Below are 26,446 nucleotides of genomic sequence, written 5' to 3'. Positions count from 1 at the left end.
CTAATGTGATTCTGAAATAATCATTTGAGCCTCTTCTTTTGAATCTGATTGTGATTTGTTGCATAGAGTCTATGACATTCTGTTCTTCCCAATCTTCCTCCCAAAAAATTCATATTTTGGCCGCACAATTCACCTTTGCATTTGGCATGCCCAATTTTCTTGTGTATGTTTCTAACTCCGAAGGACTTTGAAATGGCTCTAAAAGAGCAATTTTTGAGTAATGATGTTTGTTATGCAAATCAATAAGTCTGTCAAAAGCCTTTTTAGTTCTGACAGACCTAATGTTCCAGAATAAAGCTTTGCTAATCATTAAATATTGATTGAGATAGACCCCTTTTTACTCCTTATATTTATCTGTGAATGGGTATGAGTTGTTTTCCCGCCTTTTTTACTTTTCCTTTTTAAATGACTGATCTGCCTAGGTGAAAGATGACTTTCTCTACCTATGTTATCAATGTTTATTTCCATGTTCTCATCTTCCTCTCTTTCCTGTATTTCTTTTCTTTCCTGCTCAGAGAGTTTATCTATCTTTGAAGGTGGTATTGTTACATGGTGGGTTTGTGAAATGCATGTCTCTCCTATCTGACTATTGCCAACATCTGGATGCTCTCTTGTGTCAGCTTTTTTTTCCATTTCCTTCTCGTTGTCCCCATCTGCCTCTTTTTCTTTGTCATTCATCCCTTTCACCGACTGCTCTAATTCATCTGATAAATTGAGCATATCTTTGATTGCACTTTGAGCATCATCTTTCTCAATAGAAGTGTTTTGTGTATTGTTCACCTCTTTTTTAATGCTCATTTCCTCATATTGTGTTGTTTCATGTACCTGTTCCTCTACCTGGTTCCCCTTCTCTTCTTCTTTTCTACCAAAGTCCCTTTGTTTATGTGGTTCTTCCTTGTTCTCACCTTCTAATGCTCCAAACTTGTTTGTAGTAGTGACCTCACTAATTCTAGTTTGTTGAGGTCTAGGATACCAATATTTTGCTCCTCCTTTTGTCATCTGTCTTCCCCTACCATGACATTTTTCCCCCTTTGTTCTTGGAAGTCATTGTTGTCACTTAGTTTTCTGTGGTTTGTGTGTATCCTTTCTTTCACCTCTTGTTCCTTCTGTGTCACCAAATCCAATATTTGAATTCCCTTCTTCCTTTCTTTCATAATGTTCTCCTGTTTCGCCCCCTCTTCTTGTTGGTATAGTTCTGGATGAAGTACAAAACATTCCTGCTCATTGTGCCTTTGTAAATTGTAGGATTTACAATATTTGAGTACATAATCATACCTAATAGTAATCCACTTCTCTCTTATTTCTCCAGTTTTGGTCTTCATTCCGATGTTGATTATTTTAGGAAAATTCCCCAGAAGATCTACCTCCACCTTCACTCTCGCACAACTAGGCCTAGTCTTATTTTCTGCTGCTAAGTCCACCTGTAGAGGCTTTCCCACTATTACTGCAAGTGAAAAAATAGCCTCTTTCCCAAAGAAATTTGGTGGTGATGATGGAAACGATATCCATGCAATTGCTATAGACGTCTCTTCCACTGGATCAGAGAGCGGATCCCACTTCAAGGTTCACATTGGATAGGAACAATGTTTGTGCGTGATGTAGAATTGAGGCTTGGATAGCAGATTTACGTAATCTTCTAACAGTGTGGCTCTAATTAGGATATATATGTTGCTTAACAACCCAATATTAACCTCTCCTTTTAGGTCACACTGTTTTGGAATCAATCTCCTTAGTTTCTGTATCTCCGGCCATCCATAGGAGAATTTTCCTATAACTGCATACTGGAGATCTTCATTGATTATCATTTGATTTACTTCATCTTCTTCCCAGACAATACGAGGCTCCCCATGCAAGTAGGAAATTTGTTTTAGAGGTACTAGTTCGCAAGATAGGTGTGTTGGTTTGATGGTGCTGGCATATGTTGGTTTGTCTATTACTTTTGTACTAATGGTTGGTCCAACCTCCATAGGTGGAGGCTGTCCAACGGCCATCATGGCCATGACTCTCCGATGGCAAAGTTTTAGGTTTTTCATGCAGCTTTTAGGTTTTTCTCGACTATTTTTCTTCTAATTAATTGATGGTTTGCATTACTTTCACACTTTGTTTATTAGAATGTATTAACAATAATATTTTAGTTGTCTAATGACTACATTGGTGCTCCTCTCCATTGTAGAGAAGATAATTAACTGAGTGAGAAAAAGCTAGTACATAATCTTCATATTGATCAAACATCAACAAAATTTGTCTTGGAGCAAGTAAGCCAATTAAACAATTGCCCTTGGTACCAAGATGTTTCAGTAAAATTGACCTTAATACCTTTAAATTTGGCGCACCATGGGATAATTTAAACACCACTGCTTGATGTAATCCCTCTTCGATCATAAAGTTTTGCCGTTCCTCCATTGAAAATGTGATAGTAGGTTCTCCATGAATTATTTCAATTGATTTTACGATTGTTTTTGAGTTAATTAAGATAGATTGTTTAGGATTTATAGTATTGGAATTGAAAAGGATGGCGTATGTGATGATTTTGGGTGGTGGGGCGGGCTGGACAGCCTCGAAAGGAGGTTGTCCAGTGGCTGTATAGCTTCGCAGCTGCTGCCTACGTAGGAGCCACAAGAGAAAACCCTAGGTCGGCTAAAGGGAAAAGTGATGAATACTTTTTTTTTTCTATCGCAACTTCGGCATAGTTTAAGCAAAATGGAAATTTGTATTTTTGATTTGGATTGTGGTTGTAGGGGGTTATTTGCCCTTTGCCCTATTTTCTTTAATTTTTATTCTTAGAGATAGATATTTATTTAAAGATGAATAAATTCATATTTCTGCACCATACAATTTCATAAGTTATATTCCATTTTCTTTAAATAATTTACCCCTACTGAACATAAGTTCGATTTCTAAGACAATTTATTTTTAAAAACAAAAACAAAATAACAATCCATTTGAAATGCTAAGGGAAATTAAATGACGTCGAAGTGGACTTTTGACCCCACCAAACTATCTCATTGTAAAAGTACTACTTCCTCTGTCTCAATTTATATGATTTACTTTTTTTTTAGTCAATTTCAAAAAAATAAACATTTCTATATTAAGTAACAATTTAACTATAAAACATCTATTTTACCTTTTATGAAATAATTTATAACCACACAAATTGTTGTCATTCATTTTGAATCACAAGTTTTAAAAGTTTTCCTTACTTAAACTCTATGCCGAGTCAATCTACCTCACATAAAATAGGACGAAGAGAGTAGTATATATAAGAACGCCCGTGCTGAGCACGACCCAACATTGCAGGTTAATTGTTTCAGTTCATATCAGCAGGAACAAAAAACATCATTTGATCAATGCTAGATTAACTCCAAAGTATAAATTGAAGTTTGGTATGTCGATTACCAACAAATTAAATAAGATACATCAATTGCACACCCAAGAAAGAGAGATTAAATGACATAATTTGCCTGATGTAATCATGCATCAATAAGATGAAAAGAATGTAAGGTTGGAAGAAAAGAACTAAAGAACATGAGTAGTTTATAAAGAAGTGGTCATCCAATTCACCTTTGTTTCGGTGTCTAGCTTTATTCTCTCTTTTTCACTCTGCATGCACATGACAAAAAATTAATTAGCTGACCAAGATCATTGACATATACCACTTAACATCAAACTGAAATAACAATAAACATGTGATGTAAGACATCAAACACTGTCTTTGGCACCATCCCGTAGTTCTTTCACATACAAAAGCCAACAAAAACAATAAATCTAGTGAAATTCCACAAGTAGAGTCAGAGAAAGGTAATTTGAGTTCGTTCTCTTTTTACTTCGAATTACACCCAGAAAACATCAATTAAAGTAGTGCGACTTAAGTTTACGAAAGTCCTACTGAATCTTGAAATCCCCTTTAAACCCATTTCCTAAAATCTCAAAATCGCTCAAAAATGATCTTACCGGAGAAGAAAACATTCATATTAATTCGATAAATAAATTAAATATGCAGAATGAGCCTCACTCTCCTTCAAAAAATTGTCATTTCAGGTGTATTTTCTGCCGTTTCTGATTGGTAAAATTGAAAGCATACAAAACTTGTGTCAAAGTCAGCATCTCTTTTCAAGAAAATTTAAATCCAACCAAAGGCCCATATGCTAAAATGCCAAAAAAAAAAAGCTAAAAATAGTACCTCAAGTCACAAAGATGAGAACTTTAGCAGGGCTTGCTTCAATACGAATTCAATTTTATATCTATTTGTACTGAAAAATTGAGTAATTGCAGGAGAGACGATAGATTTAGAAGGAAGAATTCATATGAGGGAAGAAAAGAATTACAATGGCATCTCTCTTTGGGAATAGCAAAAGTTTGGATGGGGAAATTGACATATACTTAGATAAAAAGGGATATTTTAGAATTAAATCAAGTTAATTTATTTTTTACGCAGGAGATACAAATATGTCAAGCAAAAGTTAAGTTAAAGCAAATATGTAACCCGGATGGAGCATCTAAAGGTAATCCTGGACCTAGTTCGGCGGCATTATGTATTAGGGATCATGATGGTAATTTGCAGGTGATTTTCAAATTAATCATTTCCGGGATATACCTAGCGAGGGAAGAATGCTACTCAATCTAGATAAGCAAGACACACCATATACAAGAATACAAATAACAGTAGCCTCAAAATTTAAGACATTTTTTGGTTATGCAGAGTATAGTTAAGCTAATCCTTGAAGTAAATTCAATAGATTTGTGTACTTACACCTGGTGAGAGCCAAATCAAACAAAAATCAATAAAGGGATATTGTTGCATATAAATTTTCTTATTCATAGTGGTAGTATTAACTAATTAGAGACTCTAATGGTTGTATCAATCCCATTGGAATTCAACCCATTGAGCCTTTGAAAGGTTATTAATACTATGGTGAAATGGAGAAGAGGCTCAAATACTTTATTGCTATTTCATAAAGTTCTAATTTGCAATGTTTAAATGAGATTTATGTGGAATACCAACTCAAAATTAGACAATAATTAGTGTATGAATTGGATCAATCAATCAGATCACAAATTACCTGAACTTGAAGGTCGTCCATCAGGGGAAGTGCTTGGATTGTGTCTCCATTCATGGGATCGAATCGATATTCTTGGAGTTTCGATCGATAATGAAGTGATGGATAGCTTCTTGAAGTTTCCTTTTTTACTACTGATGGATGAGTTTTTGTCCATTTATCTTTGATGCATTTTATTTTTTATTTTTTAATTATTTTCTTTGGATTAAGCCTTGGCTATGCCACAACCTTTAAACCAAAAAAAAGAAGAAGTTGAATACCTGAAACACCATTATATATAGCAGGTTAATATTGATGACAAATTTGGTACTTTTTAAAAGGGACCGATTTTTTTGGAAATTTGAAGTATAGTACAATCTAAACATATGACTGTACAATTAAGCTTATACAACACTTAAATAAAAACCTGAAAAATACCCCCAACTCCAATTAAAAAAAGAGTTCAAACTCTCCTTTGGGAAAAGGATTCCCCATAAACTTGTCTCGAAAAGTCACTTACACGCTTTAACTATCATGATGACTTATTACACACCTTTACTATTTAAAATTGAATTTAATACCACCCTGCTATGTGCAACACCACTCTCATAGTATGTGGTGTATTACACTCGCTGTCACATCAACGCCAATGCAGAAATTATATTTTTTTTACTTTCTTTTCTTTATTACTTAACTTTTATTTTATTAATTATATTTTACACTAATTAAGTCCTAATCAATTATTAAAACTCTCTAATAATTCTATCTTTTTCATTGCAAAATGGTAAAGAAGAAACTTTTAGTAATGATCACCAAGGAAATTGCCCGCAATCTGGAGTTGATTCTGGAGTGAAAAAATTCTTCCATTCCAAAATGTACCCACAAGAAGGTTGCTTCAATTTCTTCCATTGATTGGTCATGGAAACTAAGCATTCATTGTTATTTGTTGCAGCTTGTAGTTGTAAATATTTTTCAGATTTTTCAGATTTGGGCATACATTCTTTGCTATTTTTCCATGTTCTTCCTGGAAATTTCTTAAAAAATAGAGATAATAGAAAAATAAGTTTCTTCCCATTTTCAATCAATCACTCAATATTTAAAAACGTCCACCAAAGCCCCATCGATTGAAACCTCCCAAAATTTAACTCCTTTTTGAAGTAATTTATTTCTTGGTTGTTTCTAGTTATTGGTTTAGTTTAAGCTTAATGGGGTGTGAAGAAGATGAGGATGGTGGGGTGTGACGAAGAAGAGATGTGGGGGTGGGGTTTAAGAAATATTTTGATTTTTTTTACTTTAATAATTATCGATACAAGTTCAAGGGGGAATCTATGTCTTTTCCCCTCTCCTTTCTATATATGTATGTATATGTATGTATGTAGTAATGAGAGATGATGAACACTATAGACTTCTCACCATATTATATATATATATACTAGCCAATGTTGTTATGTGACTTTTCTGAAATTGTCCGTGTTTGATCCACTCACTAGTCATATATTATGATAATAAACAAAATTTAATTTAAATATGCAAGGACCATAGTCAATATAGACAGCAGAACAATTTTGTACGTATTTTTTCTTACTATATTCTAAGTATGTGTATGCATGCACATCTCAATTTCCTTCATTCATAATCTTATTTTAATCACAAATTAACAGTAAGTTAATAACACACAAAGATCATAAAAGAGTGTAAAGAATTTTTAATTAAAAAATATTTCAGTTATATATATCATCCAGAAGTACAATATATCATGTAGACAATTGACTTTCAATGTTGTAAATAAAAGAATGTAGTAATAAGAGTTACAAAATGTCATCTCTTTGGAAGACATATGAACAGCAACAAATTAAATTACTGGATTATGTTGTCTTGTTTATCTTCTAAGGACTAATGTAGTCAATCTTATGGTAAGAGCATGCACAATTTTGAGCACCAATATCCTCTCCAACACAAGGAGCTTCTGCTTTTCCGTCTTTGTACCATTGTTTTCTTTGTTGCACTAATTCACTGATGAAATTGTCAAGCATTTCTCGTGTGATGCCTGGCATAACAATAACATGTGCCATGTCTTTGACACATGAAAGTTGCCAACGACGAACAAATTCATGGTCACGAGGCCTTTCAAGTACAACTATGATGCTAAGCTCATTTAGCATGACACTTATCCCTTCTTTTTGAAGACGATCTTTCAAATATTTAGCATTGTCGAGACATCTTTTAACATCCTTTTGCAGGCCAATTTGACCTTTTGCGCTCAAGCTATACCACAAGAAAATTGGAGTTAAACCGTTACGGCTTCCAGAAATAGTGGCATCCACAGAGGCAATGTACTCCACATTTGTTGAGAGATTATTGATATAGCTTTTTCTTGTTATTTGGACACCACAAGGCATTGGACATCCTAGGAACTTGTGTCCAGAAATTGTGACACTTCCAATTGGCTTCTTGAAACTAATCATCTGTTCAAATTGCACAAAGAATTATAAGAATGTTGCTCTCAAATTTACTCAAGAAATTGTAAGTATAAGTAAGAAGTGAAACTCACATTGTTTATAAAAGGGGTCATAAGACCACATAGTGCAGCATCACAGTGGATGTAAAACCTATCTTGTGAATAGCCACAATCTTTGAGTGATTCAAGAATAACATCAACATCATCAATAGCTCCTTTGAAAGTAGTTCCTATAATTAAAAGAACCATCAAGGGAAAAGTCGTAAGATGACTAAGTCCATAAAAGAAAAAAAGAACAAGGATAAAAGTTGGAGTAGGTATATACCAATTGTGACATTTATAATTGCTGGTTTGTCCTTATTTTGAAGTAATTTTGCTCTTAAATCTGAATAATCCATCTCTCCATTTACTGATGTGTTGATTGTTTCTGAATTCATTCTGTACATTCTTGCAGCTTTGAAGACTGAGTAATGAGAGTCTTTCGATGCATATAATATCCCCTCCGGAAGTAGCTCTCTCCTACATAAGTAATATTAAGAAGTGTAAGAGCACTGAAACAATAGAAGTTATTATATTATATATATAAACTCAGGTAAATATATGAACTTACCCTAACAAAATACCATGGAGATTGCCTTCGGTGCCACCATTGGTAACATATCCCCAGTATTGATCCTTTTCAATTTCCCAAAGTTGTGCAAACCAATCCAAAACAGCCACTTCAAAGTCTTTAGAATGGAAATCGACAGTGTTTTGAAGGAAAGGATCACCACAATTGTTTAGGTGAAACTGTAAAAGTGGTGCTAAAGATGCATAGTGATCATAACATATGTTCACTGGATAACCTAAATGAAAATTGACTCGTTGTGTAAGTGTGTCCAAATAATTGACCAAGATAGTGTCCAAAGAAGGACCATCATTCTTGAAGCCAGGTTCCATCACTTCAAGTTGTAAGTTCTTCCTTGGCCCTGCGCCTTGTGGTGCCACCTTCTGTTTCTTGTTGTCCCCAATCGGAAACAATCTTCGTCGCGCTAAACTTCTAGGTGTCATCGCTAAACTTCTCGGTGTCATTGGTGATGGCTCAAAATCCTGTCAAATATCATAGTTCAATTTAAGATATAATTAAGTAAACAAAATATCTAACATGCAAATAGTGGTAAGGTACAACAATTTTTTTGCAAAATAATAGCTCTTTTGGAATGAAACAAATTGTGATTTGTGAAGATGTTTGTGCATGTAACAAATTACATGAAGAGTACGTACCATTTCAAGTGAAAGGCTACCCATTCTTGAGAAGCACAAATTTATATAATAATTAAAAAAATGTTTTCTAATGTATTAGAATGGAGAAGTGATTGCTGACTGAATATTTGTGTTAATATGTCTTGGGGGTACTTATATATATATAGCTCTAAAAGATGAAGCGTTTGTACACCAACTACCTTTTTTCTCTTAATTTCCTTCTCTTTTTCGTGTTAGTTTCTTCAATTTATCCGTCTTGACCCTGTGTTTGAAAGTGACTGCTCAACTATATAAGCACATAATAATCAATTATGAATGAGTAGGTGAGATTAATGGGAAGCCAAATCAAAATAAACATGCTAATATTGGTTTAAACAATTCATTCTTTCTTAATAGAATTATACCACTTCTGGTAGTAGCCACTATAAATCCAACTACAACCACTAATATGTTACTCTACTAAATTGTTTACTCCACAAAATTTATTTGCTCCATACGTAGGTCCACTACGTACAATGAAAATGAAAAAAAAAAAAAGAGTATTAAAACGTAAATTAGAAAAGTAAAAAGAAGATAAAGTATAGTAGCATATACTATATACCACATGAATTTTTTGAAAAACTCAATTGAGATAAGAGGAGGATTAAGTCTATTGTTTAAAATAATAGGGATGGATTTAATTTTTAAAGTAAAATAAATAGACGAGTTTTTTGTTAAGTCTCTCTCGGGAGCTCTCATACTTTTTGCTTTCTTTATGTTTCGAACTTATTAAAGTTGGAATTTTTCGTGTAATAGACGGGCTTGATTTTTCCCTGATCTAAAAAGAGTGATGGTGGAAAAAAAAATCATTTGTGTACTTCACTCTATGAATCACCAAACATGTAGCTCCAAACGTCAATAATTGAAAAATTGAAAGAAAAAAAATACAATTAAAAGCTAACTAAAGATTCGAGAATTGGTCAGCGGAGAAAAATAGCCGGAGCTTTTCAAAGACACGAGTCAACATTTTAATTGGTTTTTTTCAATTATTTTTTATACTCTGTTCACACCAATTATGATTTAAAAATGTGTGTGCATTTGAATTCTCAAACTTCAAAAGAATGGGTATTACAACTATTTACAAGGTTAAAGACGTCCTTTTTCTTTTGAAAAAAAATCATATGATTGCTACTGATCTTAGGCATATTTATATGCCAAAGTCGTCGATATTTCCCCATTATGAGATTTAATTGAAGAATAATCTTGAGTCTATTAGCTTGATTTTGTGTAACTTGTGATGAGAGTGCACTAAAACACATGATTAGTTGTTTCAGGAACTCTCAAGGAGATTGAAGTCGAATTGAAGAAATGAGATGCAAGGACATGCAAAAAATAAACTAAGTATGGAACACCTAGGCGTGGTGTTCTGACAGACGCGGCACGCCAAGGCATAAACTACAGAGTCCTTAGTCTGGCGCATTGATAGGCGCGATGCGCTTAAACTTCAGAGTCCTTGGCCAGGCGCACTGCTAGGCGCGACGTGCCACAACAGTGAAGACAGAGGAGCAGCTTGGCGCGATGGGAGGCTCGATGCCCCAACCCTAGTCCGACTTTTTCAGCGAAAATAGATTAAAAAAGGATTCCTTGTAGGTTTAGACTTTGGCTCTAATTTTCCCAATTTCTATAAATAGATGCCTAGGGCTATATTGTAGGGGGTTCGATATTATTTTGGTGTGCAAGAGCAAGATTCGACTTTTGTAATAGGTTTTGATTTTTGAACTCTTCTTATTTCTGGAAATCGCATGAACAATTGTATTTTGTGGTTTTCGAATATTATGAGTGGCTAAACACCTTAATTCTGGGGTTGTAGCTACAGATTGAATATTGATTATTGAAGGCTTTTTGAATTAAATTTTGGTTATCATTATAAGTTACTTATATATTCTTGTTTTAGTATTTTATGCTTGATCACCATAAGATAAATCTATTGTCTATTCTTAAAATTGAGAGAGGCGAGGGTAGATAGACCAGAGAATATAGAAAGCTCGATCATCCATTGAGTTGATGTATGTTCAGGAGTGACGCCCGGACGAACAACTTGCTTGGTTACGAAACATGATGAGATATAAATGCTCGCCAGTTAGGCCTGTCTATCCCCGCTCAATGATGTAGTTAGAACAACTAATTGGAGTAGGCGACTAGAGGTCGAGAGACCCGACTCATACAATTAACCATGTAAACCAATAACTTGATAACCTAAATTAGTTCTTTGCCTAAGATATGATACATGAAATCCATTGCATGTTGCAGCCCTGGAATTGTCTTTTACTTGTTTGAAACATCAATTTTGAAGTCATTCGCACTAGTTACTTTTAGTTATTAAATAATTCATAGTAGTAGTTAATAATCATCCAACTCTTTTAAATGGTTACCTTTGTTTGATTGTAGAATTAAGTTGTTGAATATAAGTTGATCACAAGTCCCTTGGGAACGAAAACTCGTTTCTAAAAGAAACTATATTACGTGAGCAGTCACATACACTTGCGTGTATATTAGGGAGCAACAAATTTTTGGCGCCGCTATCAATATACATATCATGCTTTTTGCTGAATTATCAGATTGAGAAGTAAAGAAAATGTTTTCTTACTTTTATTCCTTCACGAAAATTGACTTGCTATCGTTTCTTGTGTCAACAATCCTTCTCACTGTGGCCAAACTTTATAACAAAATTATATTAGGGCTTGCCTTTGTGCATATATTTTTCTGCATTAGGATTAGTCTTTTTGCAAATTTTACAAAAAAGACTAGTACTTTTCTCACTTTATTCTTCAATCTTCTTAGTAGAGCTACCACGATTCTGCTTCATTTTTGGACCGTACTTTTTTTTGGTTGATTTTTTGAGAAAATTTTGAGAATTCTCGTCTGAAAAGCCGTTTCTTTGGATTGATCTTCACGAAAAAAAATTCGCTTCTCGTATGCACGAAATGATCCAACTAGCTCTTTGATGGAAAGCTTAGAAAGACATTTCGTCTCCTCAGTTATAGTAACAATAAATTCATACTTTTCTATGGCAGCGATGAGAATTTTTTCCACAACTTGTTGGTCAGAAATATCATCACCTTTAATTATCATTTCAATAACAATATTCATGACTCTTGTGCAATATTTATCTATGGGAAAAGGGTTTGATATACCCCTCAACTTTGTCATTTAGAACTAATATACCCCTCATTATGAAAGTGGCTCATATATACCCCTACTTATATACAAATGGCTCACATATACCCTTTTCCTCTAACGGAAATGAAAAAATTTAATTTTCGTTGAATTTTTTATTATTTAAAAATATATTTATAATCCCTTATGAGTATATTTAATCCTCCTCAAACATATTTGTTTTGACTTTTTTTTTGTTTCAATGACTAATTTAGATTTATTATTTTGATGGTCAAATTTATTTATGTTTCACTAATATTTTTGTAAAACTTATTATAGATGACCAAATTTGGTTCTTTCAAATACAAAAATTAAATTACAATATAGATTAAAAAAAAATATAGTTTTAAATTATAATATAGCCACAAAAAAAATAAAATCTTTACACTAAGGAATGAAAGAAAAAAATAATATAAGAATAAGAAACTCAAATAATTATAATCAAAGAAGTCAAAAAATAATTTATGTATGAAAAAGATTAAAATATACCTTGAACTTTGCTAGAAGAATCATATATACCCCTAAATAATTTTTAAGAAAATTAAAAGTCAAAAATATAAATTTAAAACTAATTTTTTCACTTCCGTTAAATGAAGGGTATATGTGAGATCATTTTGTAACGATAGAGGCATATGTGAGCCGTTTGTATAACGGTAAGGGTATATATGAGCCACTTTCATAACAAGGGGCATATCAGCTCCAAATGGCAAGGTTGAGGGGAATATCAGACCATATTCCCTTTATCTATTTTTTCAGATTCTATCATCTTCAAATTTTGAAAGTCTCTTCTAAGAGTTTGAAGATATATAGGCGTTCCTTTTCGTCACCATACACCTCATCTTTCAGAAACTCCCAAGCTTGTTTTGCAGTCTCACAAGTAGCATTTTTTGCGAAATATGCTCTTGAGACTCCCATTTGAATTTTGCTCAAAGTTTTTGCATCTTGACGATACTTAGCCTCAAGATTTTCCATCTCTACTGCTGAAAGTTCACTATCATTTTCTGGCTATTCATAGCCACTTGCAATAATAGTCCACAAACCATCAGCTTTCAAATATGTTTTCATTCTTACCTTTCAGTATTCTAAATCATTTCCATCAAAAAATGGAGTAAGAACAACTAAAGAATTAACACCTTCATTTAATTTAGATTCCATAAAAAAAAATTCCTCACCTTACTCTAGATTAAGAACGAAAAACTATTGTGATACCAATTTGTAGGAAATATAGAAGGAGAATATGTTTTACTTAGAGATTGCTCAAGTTATATTAGGCTACTTAAGGTCACTTGAGATCATTACAATTATCAAATACATCTCTATTTATACTACTCAAAATATAAAGCCAAAAGTCTTGCACAAATAACTAGATACATGTATTACAAATTCTAAAAGACTTCTTGAAAAACTACGAGACAATATTGAAAGACTAAACATCAAGATGTGAATGCATTAATTCCAATAGTGTGTATGTACTTCAATGTCCATCAGGTATAATCCTGTTCCGATTATATATTAAGAGTAAATTAATGCTACACACGATTATATATTAAGAGTAAACTAATGCTATATACACAAAGATGATAAAAGAGTATTACGTAAAAAAAAATTATTAAAAAAATTACAATTGTATAGTCAAGTGGTACAATGAGGTATGTATAAAATTCACTTTCAATGTGGGAATCAAATGAAGTTAGTAAATGTCATCTTTATGGAAAACATATAAACAAATTAGAGAGCTCTAAGAAATTCCAATTTTGAAGAGGCAGATTATATCTTGTCTTCTTTGTTTTCTAAGAACTAATGTAGTCAATCTTATGATAAGAGCATGCACAATTTTGAGCACCAATGTCATCTGCAACACAAGGAGCCTCCGCTTTTCCGTCTTTGTACCATTGTTTTCTTTGTTGCACTAATTCACTAATGAAATTGTCAAGCATTTCTCGTGTGATGCCTGGCATAACAATAACATGTGCCATGTCTTTGACACATGAAAGTTGCCAACGACGAACAAATTCATGGTCACGAGGCCTTTCAAGTACAACTATGATGCTAAGCTCATTTAGCATGACACTTATCCCTGCTTGTTGAAGACGATCTTTCAAATATTTAGCATTCTCGAGGCATTTCTTAACATCCTTTTGCAGGCCAATTTGACCTTTTGCGCTCAAGCTATACCACAAGAAAATTGGAGTCAAACCATTACGACTGCCAGAAATAGTGGCATCCATAGAAGCAATGTATTCCACATTTGTTGAGAGATTATTGATGTAGCTTTTTCTTGTTATTTGGACACCACAAGGCATTGGACATCCCAAAAACTTGTGTCCAGAAATTGTGACACTTCCAATTGGCTTCTTAAAACTAATCATCTGTTGAAATTGAACAAAGAATAATTAGAATGTCGCTCTGAAAATTACTAAAGAGTTTGTTAGAAGTAAGAAGCAATTGAAACTCACATTGTTTATAAAAGGGGTCATAAGACCACATAGTGCTGCATCACAGTGGATGTAAAACCTATCTTGTGAATAGCCACAATCTTTGAGTATTTCAAGAATAACATCAACATCATCAATAGCTCCTTTGAAAGTAGTTCCTATAATTAAAAGAACCATCAAGGGATAAGTCGTAAGATGACTAAGTCCAGAAACTATGATTATATATAATTGATGAGCCCCTTTCAAATTCAATTTTTTTTCTTTTAGATATTCGTACTTAAAATTTACTATATATGTGCATGGTTGCTATAATTGTTTCTTCCTTAATTAAAGGTGTTAGTTACTATTCCTGGATATAAAAAAATCCTTAATAGATATCGATTATCTTGAATAAGCCATATGCAACATCAATCCAAATTAATGGTGCTTCGATGTGAATACCAAATAGCAAAAAAATAGGCAATTCGACCAAAAAATTGCAAACTACAGAAGTACGCGGCATTTTGCTTTCACTGGTTGGATTTATTTTGAGGATAATATCAAATATATACAATAAAGTAATTAGTTTACAATAAATATAGTCATGTTTTATTTACATAAAAAAATAGCTAAAAGTCATAGGAAGTATACACTAACTATACAATATAGCTAGCCAAAAGTCAGAAAGTATACACTAACTATACAATATAGCTAACCAAAAGTCATAGAAACTATACATCGACTATACAACATAATGTAATTACCTATACATGAGCTATACACTAACTATACATTATAATATACCTAGAAAACATAATATAGCTCAATTATACATAAAGTATACACTAACTATACATGAAATATACACTAACTATTCAATCTTGATCAATCCAAATTCACTTCTAAATAGTCCTGAGTTTTAAATATGAAATCTTCTTGTTATTTTGAGTCTTTTGATATATAATTCGCTCAAAAAACAATTCACATTTACGATTTAAAAAAAAGATCGTTGAATTTTTTTATTTTCTTTTATTTTATTTTTTTAAAAGAAAGAGGGACGAAGAAGAAAAATGGAGGAGGAGGAGGAGGAGGATGATGAAGAAGAAGCAGGAGTGCCATTTCTTTGGAGAAAAAAATGGTTATTTACCATTTTCTGTATTAGAGATTTTTTTTTAAGTGGACTATTTTTTATCTGAAAAATTTAACTCAATGAGCATTTCATTTAAGGAAAAATTACCTAATCACACATACATGACTATCATATATACTACATTTATCTCTAGTTTAAAATAATTACATATATTACCACTTTTAATATTTATACTATATTTTAAAAGATTTATTAAGATACACAAATCCCTTAAATATGTTATTGAATAATTATCTTAAATTTAAAATTGAATAATTATCTTAAATTTAAACTCCTTAATTAATGCTCATTAACAAGTTAAACTTTTTCTATTCTCATCTACCGTCAATTGTTCCCCACCCCATGTCCAGCAGCCACTTTCTTTCTTCTTCTTCTCCCTCTTTAATTTATTTCTTCATTCTCGATCAATACATGTTTGCATGTTCAAATCAGTATTTTACATATAAGTTTGTTTTTATTGTTTTATTATTCTGATGTATCTTGATATGTATCTGAGTTAAAATTCATAATGTTCTTATGTTCTTAAGTCAGATACATAAATGTGTCACACCAATAATTCAATATTACTTGTTCCCATCCATTTTACTTGTTATGGTTACTAAAAGTAACAACTCAAATATACTTATTTTAGACTAGTTAAAAGTAATCATTTTAACACATTTATGTTCAATTTAAAAAAGTTTTACAAATTAGGTTTTAGAAATTAGTTCAATTTAAGAGTTCATGTATTTAACTTAATATTATATGTATCTATGAGAAAAATTTGAGATGCTAAAAAGGGAAGAATTATGAAAAAAATTACTCTTTTTTTTGGATTAATGATAAACAGATACTCTACCATCGTGATTTTTCCTAAATTTGTGCATTTCAGTTACATTTCATATTTAGATACACATAATTATATGTATATGCTTATTATGTATCCGGAATACATATTTTTGAATATAATGTATGAAACTAATACTTGATACATCAAATTAATACTAGATACATATAAAAGATATATGAAATTAAAATTAGATACATCTAACAAAGACATTAAATAAATCTAGATACTTCTATGATACATATGGATGTACATGTATGATGTTTATGTATCTAAGTGTTTAGTTGGTTGCATACATCATATATTAATATTTGATAATAGATACATCAAATTAATGGATTTATTATTTTAAGAGTAATAAAATAAAATTAATCAAATTAAATGACTAATATATACATGTTTTTTAATCTTTTATTAATAATATTAATGAATTTAGTATTTCAAAGAATAATAAAATAAATAAATTAAACATGCCTTGATTTTCGCCTTGGATTTGAATAATTTAAATTTTCAAAAATAATTGTCCATGTATTCTGAAAATCCTTAATCATTTCTATATTTAAGGAAAATCAGTTACAATCAATTAATTTAAACAAATAAAATATGTATCTCACTTTTAAAATTTGACAGATATATTTATCTCACGGATTCCAACTCGTGTATTTTAAGCATGAAATATGGTAGAGGAAGTAATATTTGAAACTATTGGAAATCTTAATAAGTAATTAGAACATAAACTAGTGGGGTTTATGTAGTTTGCCCTTTGTTCCCCTCTAAATTCCAAAAATAAGGGAATCTACTTCACTCAAACATACATCGCCAAACAGTTCAACAGCTCCAAATGCCAATAACACGAAAAAAGAACTGGCCAAACCTTTGAATTGGTCTTTTTAACTCTGTTCACACTAAGATCTTATTTGGTATTATTGCTAAAAAATATTTATTTTTTAAATAGCTTTTCAGGGAGGTGTTTTTGAGAAAAATGAACCAATTTGTGGTTGGTTAATTTATTTAAAAAGTATTTTTGATAAGTTATTATGTTTGTTATCTTTTTTAAAAAGTATTTTTGAGAGTCAAATTATGAAAAAGGACAAGTAATAATGCACTTTTAATATTAAGATTATTTATTGAGAGAAATTATTTTAAATATATATTATAATTTTTTAATTAAATTTTTATTTTTTTATTAAATTAAAATATAGATATTCAAATTTTCAATTAATATTACACATAGATGAATAAAAATATTAAATATTGATATAAATTAATATTACTTAAATATAATTTAAAATATCAAGAAAAATAGATTTAAAATTATTTCACAAATTAAATCCACCACAAAATAAATAAATATAAGGGATATATTGATAAATATGTATATATGGTAGAGATATTTTAGTCTTTAAATAAATTATCTTCTGTTTCTGCTTTTTTTAAGAAACTGAATTTTTTTAGCTTCTTCTCAACAACCGAAAAATTGTTTTTGCTTCTATTTAAAAACAGTTTTATAGATTAGCCAAACAACTTATTTTTTTTAGAAAAAATACTTTTTTTTTTCAAAATAAATGCCTTTTGGCCTGCCAACAACAACATCAAACAAACTTTACTTAATCATTGAAAAATAGATTAAATTTTAGGAATAGCAAAGATAAAAAAATATATTAGTGTTCTATAGCTATAGTTTTTCTATTTGTGTTTCATTGCCAAATTATGTTTGCTATGGAGCATCTGATTTGTATAAATTGCGACGATTTGTATAAATCAGGTGCTAATTCGTCTGTCTATGAAAATTGTATTTGTATATGTATATGTTCTCTATATTAGGCTAGAGTTATGAGTGAGATTGGGAGAGAGAGAGGAGAGAGGCGAGCAAGAGAGGCCAGAGAGTGGAGAGAGATGAATTGTATATGTATATCAGTTAGATAATTGTATATATGTAACTACTATGTATATGTATCAATGATTGTGTTATATCTGCTTAAAATTTGAATTAGTATACAATTGAATCAAGTTTAAACATTTGTATTTGTATATCAAATCTCTCTCTCGCTTTATACAAATACAAATTATACATTGTAAAGCGAGAGAGAGAAAAGAGAACTGGACATGGAAAGATTTGTATTTGTATAATTATAAGTGTATAGGACAGATCAGAGATATGTATTTGTATTTGTATATACAGTCTCTCTCGCTTTATACAAACACAAACTATACTTTTGTGTTTGTATAAAGTGAGAGAGGCGAGAGAGATGACTGAAAAAGATGAGAGTGACAAACGAGATTTCAGAGAGAGGGGAGAGAGACAAATGACAAGATGTTTGCTGCCAATTGGAATTAAATGAAACTGTAACTATAACATTTATTTTGAATTAATAGTTTGCTATAATGCACAATTTTCCCTGAAAAATATTAGTCTATATAATAAAAATTCAATACATGTGATACGTACTAAAAAAACAAAAATCAGTCAAGAACTTCTTGTCCTAATTATGCACAAAGTAAACTATATTAAGTTTAGCATTATGCAACAGTCATAATTTAACCTCTATTATTTCTAAGTTATGAGCCTCAGGAGATTTCGGCTAATATTCCTCATTAATAAAACACTAATGATCATAACAAACAAACGGAGAGAAACATCAGATCTAACTATCATCGATATGTACTCATCTTTTAAGTCCAACACCTCTTTTTATGTTTGAAATACACAGCTAGATATATTTCAATTTACTTTGATATATGATTTTAGGAGGTTCCAAGTAGCTAATAAATGTAGAGGTTATGACGATAATACATGTTTCAAATACACCAACTATTCCTACAAGATGATATAGTCTTGTTTCAAATATACTAACTATTCCTACAAGATGATATAGTCTTGTTTCAAATATACCAACTATTCCTACAAGATGATATAGTCTTGTTTCAAATATGAATTAACTGTAAGTTAATGTTATACAAATATCATAAAAGATTGTCCAAAGTTTTTTATTAAAAATTGATACAATTATGTCGTCTAGTAGTACAATCAAGTATACAATTCACTATTAATTTTAATGTGGCAGATGATCTTGTCTTGTTTGTCTTCTAAGGACTAATGTAATCAATCTTATGATAAGAGCATGCACAATTTTGAGCACCAATATCATCTGCAACACAAGGAGCCTCTGCCTTTCCACCTTGGTACCATTGTTTTCGTTGTTGCACTAGTTCACTCATGAAATTGTCAAGCATTTCTCGTGTAATGCTTGGCATAACGATAACATGTGCCATGTCTTTGACGCATGCAAGTTGCCAATGACGGACAAATTCATGGTCACGAGGTCTTTCAAGTACAACTATGATACTAAGCTTATTCAGCATGACACTTATCCCTGCTTGTTGAAGACGATCTTTCAAATATTTGGCATTGTCAAGACATCTTTTAACATCCTTTTGTAGGCCAATTTGACCTTTTGCGCTCAAGCTATACCAAAAGAAAATTGGAGTTAAACCGTTACGACTATCAGAAATAGTGGCATCCACAGAAGCAATGTACTCCACATTTGTTGAGAGATTATTGATGTAGCTTTTTCTTGTTATTTGGACACCATAAGGCATTGGGCATCCTAAGAACTTGTGACCAGAAATTGTGACACTTCCAATTGGTTTCTTGAAACTAATCATCTGTTGAAATTGCACAACGAATAATTAGAATGTCGCTCTGAGAATTACGAAAGAGTTTGTTAGAAGTAAGAAGCAATTGAAGCTCACATTGTTTATAAAAGGGGTCATAAGACCACATAGTGTTGCATCACAATGGATGTAAAACCTATCTTGTGAATCGCCACAATCTTTGAGTGTTTCAAGAATAACATCAACATCATCAATAGCTCCTTTGAACGTAGTTCCTATATATAATTAAAAGAACCATCAAGGGAAAAGTCGTAAGAGGACTAATTACTTCATAAAAGAAGAAAGAAAAATGATAGAGGTTGGAGTAAATACATACCAATTGTGACGTTTATAATTGTTGGTTTGTCCTTATTTTGAAACAACTTTTCTCTTAAATCTGAATTATCCATCTCCCCATTTACTGATGTGTTAATTGTTTCCGAATCCATTCTATACATTCTTGCAGTTTTAAAGACTGAGTAATGAGAGTCTTTTGACACATATAATTATATTCCATTAGGAAGTAGCTCTCGCCTACACAAATAATGTTAAGAAGTGTAAGAGTGTGAAAACAGTATAATTTGTCATAACATCTTCTCAAAATATAGAACTAAAATTTACCCTATCAAAATACCATGGATATTGCCTTCAGTGCCACCATTGGTAACATAGCCTCAATATTGTGTTGGGATATGAAAGGTGATTAGGGCGTCCTGCGGAAGCTTACAATTTGTAAATCATATAGTTGATAAATCTGATAACAAAAAATTTATACTAAAAATCAAAATATTATTTGTAACACCCCAGAAAATTTTTGAACTAAGACTCGAACCGTTCTTCGTAGTGAGTGAGATTTTACCAAGGAGTTTAAAATTTCTTAAGTGTTAAGGTCACTAGATGTAGCACCTTGAGTTTCAAAAAGAATTAAATTGGAAATAGCAAAATCTGAAATTTTGCAAGTTATGCTTAAGTATGAGTTTTGGGTCGACTTCAAACAACCATAACTCCTAGCTCAGGATGAATTACGTGTGCTACCAGATACCGTAGCGAATATCTTTGAATTATCTTTCCAACGCCGCGGAGTTTGCTATGTTTCGAGGTCGGATGAGTGAGATATGGCCTTTTGAAGATAGGCTGTCCAGTTAAGGAAGGTTAGCCGAAATTAGAGAAGGGTATTTTGGTCTTTTCCTTACCCAATCAGATTTAATTTGATTTTAGTAATATTTTAAGGGTCTAATCCTATTAGGTTCAGTTTTATAATCCTAAAATTAGCCTAGGGTTTTAGTTGAGAGTTCAAGAAGAGAAAAGAAGAGAGAAGAGGAGAAAAGAGGAGAGGATCAAGCGTTCGTCGAGATTCTTGCGTGTTGTAGCGGATTTTCGCCATGGGTTTGATCCCTAAGAGGTATGTAAGCTTCCATAGTGTTGGGTTCTTTCACCCACATGCCAATCATGATTTATTCAGCGTAATTTCGTTCTTGAAATTTAAGGATTTTAGTTCTTGATGAGTTCTTGACAAGTGTTCTTGAAGTTTCATTAAATTTTGATGTAAAATTCTACTTGGGTCAACTTTAAACGACCATATCTCTTAGAATATTAAGAGTAACGTGAGTCATAACCTATCCAATTAAAGGTAATTGAATCTACTTTCCAACCCCACCAGTTTCACATCAATCCAATATCTAAGTAAAAAGTTATGACTATTTTTGTAACCTATACAGTGCTGTTACGAATTAGCCGACGGGAAAATATTGAAAGTAATCGTTTTTGTCTTTTTACCTCCAAGAAAACCATCAACGAATTTCTTGACTAATTAAAAATCTCAAAACAATCAGATTTTCATCTTCACTCATGAAAATCATAATTCTTGGCCATAGAGATTTCAAGAAAAGAATCTCAAAAAAGGTTTTCTTGATTGTTTACCTTCAAGCTAGGATTTCAAGGCTTCTAATAAAGTTCTTCTTCAAGATTCTTCAAGAATCTTGTTCTTCTAGGTATGTAAAGCTACCATAGTGTTGGACTAGTTCGTCCTCACACCCTACATCTACTTTCAAATCAGAAAACGAGTAATCTAGGATACTTCCCTGGATTTGAATATTCTTGAGATAAGTTGATTTTGAGTTCTTGAATTCATGTTTCTTTTAAAAGTTCTATTCCTAATTATCGAATAGCTATATTGTTATTGAGATCCTTCATATCATGAATCATAACTCTTGAAGTCATAATTCAAATTCAAGAGAGAGTTAAGAGTTCAAGAAAGCCTTTGAGTTCAATTGTGAATCCTTTGAGATCAACTATCGATTTGAACTAAGTTTTGAGGAAGTAAGTCAGAGAATGAGAAGATTCACATACATGCGTTTCATAATGTTATGTAGACCTACGAGTCAAATCGTTCATGCCCATAAATTCCTCATGAACTCCAGAAGTTGAGTATCTTTGAGAGGAGTAGTATCTTCAAGTTCTAAGTCTTGAGTATTGAGTTCCTAATCCCCTTTGAGATTATATTTCTAAGCATGGGACTATTACATGTTACCCACAAAGTCTTTGAGTTGAATTGTTCATGCCCATAATTTCGCATGAATCCTATAAGTCAAGCAGTCTTGAGAAGAGAAGTATCTTTGAGTCCTTAAGTTGAGTCGTTCATGGTTATAATTCCGCATGAACCCTCTGAGTTGAGCATTCTTGAAATTAGTAGTATTATTGAAGTTCTTGAGTTCCAAGTATTTGAGTTCTATCTGTGGTTATTGAAAACCTTGCATTGAGTCGTTCATGTCCATCATTCGACACGAACCACATTTTAAGAAGTCTTTTACAAATGTTTTATCTTTGTTTTAAGACTTAAGTTTTGAGTTCAGTAAAGAGTGAAGAGTAAAGTTTGAAGTCCTCTTCTTCAAAAGTATAAGGGGACTAAGTATTCCGAAAGAGTTTATAAATGTTTTCACATTTAAATAAGAACGGAAACTGAGATTTCCAAAGGGCCTTCGGGCTAGTTTTCAGAAAAGAGTAATAGCTTTCTAAATGAAGCAAGTAGGGAAACTGAGATTTTCAAGATAGCCTTTAAGCTAAGTTTTTGAGCAATTATCTCAAAGCAGCAGAAAGAAGTATGTTTTTAAAACATAAGAGCTAGTATATTTTTGGGAGTAGTATTGAGCACCGATATGGGGAAGAGTTCACACAACTCACAGCCCCCATAAACCATGTAGCCATCATGGTTAGAAAAGGGTCATACTTTTTAGATGAACCCTTTTCACATAGACTAGTGGATCCATTAGTAGTTCAGGTCCTATACCTTTGGCCGGGTATAGGATGCGCTGGCAGCGTGAGGTAGATCGATGTATCATCACTATAGCTCCTATGTAATGGTTGTCGGTTAGAGAAACTCCCACATAAGTTATTGTATTTTTATATACATCAGTTTATTGTATTTTTATATACATTTCAGAGTTATGTTGTATCCTTGCATACACACAGATTTGACAGCATGTTTTTAAACAGTTTGTTTCTTTATATTGCACTTGTTTTAAATTGCTTTATATTGAAATGAGTTCAGTCATATTTAGTTGAGTATTCAAAGTTAAGTATCCAGAGTTGAGTATCCAGAGTCGAATATCATATCTTTGAGTCGAATATCATATCCTTGAGTTGAGTATCTAATCTCGGAGTTGAGTATCTTATCCTTGAGTACTTCTGAGTTGAGTAAGTTTGAGTAGTTTTGAGTACCCTTGAGTATTCCTTGAGTTGAGTAAGTTTGAAAAGAGGTAAGTATGTTTCATTTCTATCAAGTTTCAAGCTTATGTTTATGTTTTAGAATTCCTCTTACATGCTCGTACATTCCACGTACTGAGCCATTTGGCCTGCATCTTCTCATGATGCAGACACAGGTATTTAGGATCATCAACAGGAGCTTCGTTGATACATCCGAGAGTCCGAGTTAGCTATGGTGAGCCTCCTTGCTTTCGGAGGATTTCATTTACCTTTCAGTTATATGAATTGTTAGGATGTCGTAGGTCTTGTCCCGACTTCCATCTTTATCAGTTAGAGGCTTCATAGATAGTCAGTATAGTTGAGAAGTCTATATCATTTATTTTATTAAATGTTTTAAAGACTAAAGTTGCCTTTTTATGGCAAGTTGTATATATTTTATTATACAGAGTTTTCTTTGGACTTAAAGTTTGTATTTAAGTTTTATGAACTTTTATTTCAGTTTTTAAGCTTTGTATGCTTGAATCAGTTTTCCGCTTGTAGTCAGCCAGGATGAGGGTTCGCTTGGGGACCAGCAATGGTCTTCGAGTGCCGGCCACGTCCAGGGTGTAGGCTCAGGTCGTGACATTATTATATCAAAACTAATATAAAGAAAAACATTGAAACTTTAGAGAGAATAAATCTCCTCATAAACAAGACTCTTAAACGACTACATTGTGGATGTTTTTGTTTTTGTGTTAGAAGAAACAAACCTATATTTATAGAATCCTAAAACCTTTTCTTACTAGAAAATGATTAGTTACTCCAAAATCTTTTCCTAAAAGAAAAGAATAAACCAAATATGAAAGAATATTATATTTTCTTTTCAGGAAAAGTGAAAACATTTAAGGTAATGTTTTGTCTTTTACTTTAAGGAAAAATAAACCTTAAATTATAGTAAGAAAATCAAGGCAAAACCCTAACAAATCTCCCTTTTTGGCTGGATTTTCTTGACAAAGCTTGATTTGTCTTCTTCATTGCATGATAATCTTGTTCTTCACAAAATCTTCATCACTGTTGCTTGTCATGGTTAAAAATAAAGTTTAAAATATATGGGTTAAAAATATTTTTTTTTATTCTTAAAAATTGCAGCAACAGGAATGTTGAAAATATGGTTGAAACTTTTTCTCCACATGTAGCTTGACAAAAATCTTCATTATCATAAAAGTTGTTGCAAATTGATTTGAAATCACATGAACCTTTCTTCAATTTTGTTGAACCAATAATGGATCATTGAACCATGTGCTCTGATACCACTGTTATAGAATGGAAGAAACTAGAAAGAGAAATTAAAGAGAGAATGAATGGTACTATATGATTTGCAAATTGTAAGCTTCTGCATGACGTCATAATCACCCTTCATATCCCAACAAGTGGTATCAGAGTCTTCTATTGATCTTAATGGATGTGTGAGTTCATTGAAAAAGAACTTTCAATCACTTTATTTTCATACATATTTTCAACCCAATTTTAACCCGTGCTTTTATTTTTAACGTAGGGCCAATTTTAACCCGTGCTTTTATTTTTAATGTAGGGCTACTTATAATCAATTTTAATCCATACTATTTTAAAATTTGATTTTCAAACCATGACAAACAATACTCTTTCTTTCAATGCCCCACAAACCTTCAATGGTGAAAATTATCAAATTTTGGCAGTTAGGATGAAGTCTTATCTTGAGGCTACTGATTTGTGGGAAACTGTAATGGAAGATAAACTCATACAACCACAAACCTTCAATGGTGAAAATTATCAAATTTTGGCAGTTAGGATGAAGTCTTATCTTGAGGCTACTGATTTGTGGGAAACTGTAATGGAAGATAAACTCATACAACCACTCTCTGAAAAATCTTATTATTCCACTGTTGAAATCAAACTTCACTCAGAAGGGAAAATCAAAATATACAAAACCAAAATTGTAATTCAAAATTCAGTTGCAGATTCAAGCTTCTCTAAACTCATTGTATTTGAGACGACAAAAGAAGCTTGGGAAAAAACATGAAAAGGAGAAGATATTCTCAAGAATAAGTAAGTGTTCAAACTCAAGTTAGATACACCAACTTGAGTTTGAGGGGGAATGTTGAAATTTGGTAGAATCTTTTTATTTTTTTCTTTTTAGTTTAAAAATATTTTATAATATTTAATTTCCTTTCAAGTCTAGGATTTACATTAATTGCAAAATATATAGTTTTATTTTAGTTTAGTATCTAGAAGGATTCTCCTTTAGTTTAGTATCTAAAAGGATTCTTCTTTAGGAAGGATTCTCCTTAATTATTTATAAATAGGGATATACTCTTCTATTTGAATCAATGCAAGAATCAATACAAAGAGTTATCATTCATTCTCTCTATAATTTCTCTTTCTAGTTTCTTCCATTCCATAACATATTGATCCTTTTCAATTTCCCAGAATTGTGCAAACCAATTCAAAACAGCCACTTCGAAGTCTTTAGAATGGAAATTGACAGTGTTTTGAAGGAAAGGATCATCACAATTGTTTAGGTGAAACTGCAAAAGTGGTGCTAACGTTGCATAGTGATCATAACATATGTTGACCGGATAACCGAAATGAAAATTAACTCGTTGGGTAAGTGTGTCCAAATAATTGACCAAGATAGTGTCCAAAGAGGGACCATCATTCTTCAATCCAGGCTCCATCACCTCAAGTTCCAAGTTCATCCTTGGGCCTGTCCCTGATTGTGACACATTCTGTTTTTTGTTGTCCCCATTCGGA

At 32.0% G+C, this 26,446-nt stretch overlaps 2 protein-coding genes and 1 long non-coding RNA gene across 3 annotated transcripts in view; 1 reads left to right on the top strand and 2 right to left on the bottom strand.

The window, feature by feature from the left end:
- LOC125818605 (histidine decarboxylase-like) overlaps positions 1-26,446 on the bottom strand; it is a 65,259-nt gene that overhangs the window by 9,057 nt on the left and 29,756 nt on the right. The gene's annotated exons all lie outside the window — the stretch shown is intronic.
- The window catches only part of LOC125818596 (histidine decarboxylase-like), a 49,536-nt gene continuing 30,012 nt past the window's right edge, over positions 6,923-26,446 (bottom strand). The window contains exons 3-6 of the mRNA XM_049498094.1: positions 8,105-8,548; positions 7,820-8,013; positions 7,588-7,724; positions 6,923-7,501 (exon numbers count right to left, since the gene is read on the bottom strand). Of these exons, the coding sequence (XP_049354051.1) occupies positions 6,923-7,501; positions 7,588-7,724; positions 7,820-8,013; positions 8,105-8,548 (1,354 nt within the window). The remainder of the gene's footprint in view (positions 7,502-7,587; positions 7,725-7,819; positions 8,014-8,104; positions 8,549-26,446) is intronic.
- The window catches only part of LOC125818621 (uncharacterized), a 35,375-nt gene continuing 28,506 nt past the window's right edge, over positions 19,578-26,446 (top strand). The window contains exon 1 of the long non-coding RNA XR_007442407.1: positions 19,578-19,644. This is a non-coding gene — a long non-coding RNA (uncharacterized LOC125818621). The remainder of the gene's footprint in view (positions 19,645-26,446) is intronic.

Source organism: Solanum verrucosum, unplaced genomic scaffold (assembly GCF_900185275.1).
Source record: "Solanum verrucosum unplaced genomic scaffold, falcon-dt-bn FXZP01000363.1, whole genome shotgun sequence".
Taxonomy (NCBI): Eukaryota; Viridiplantae; Streptophyta; class Magnoliopsida; order Solanales; family Solanaceae; genus Solanum; species Solanum verrucosum.
Note: the sequence above shows the minus strand (reverse complement) of the source record. Positions and strands in the feature narration are given on the sequence as shown.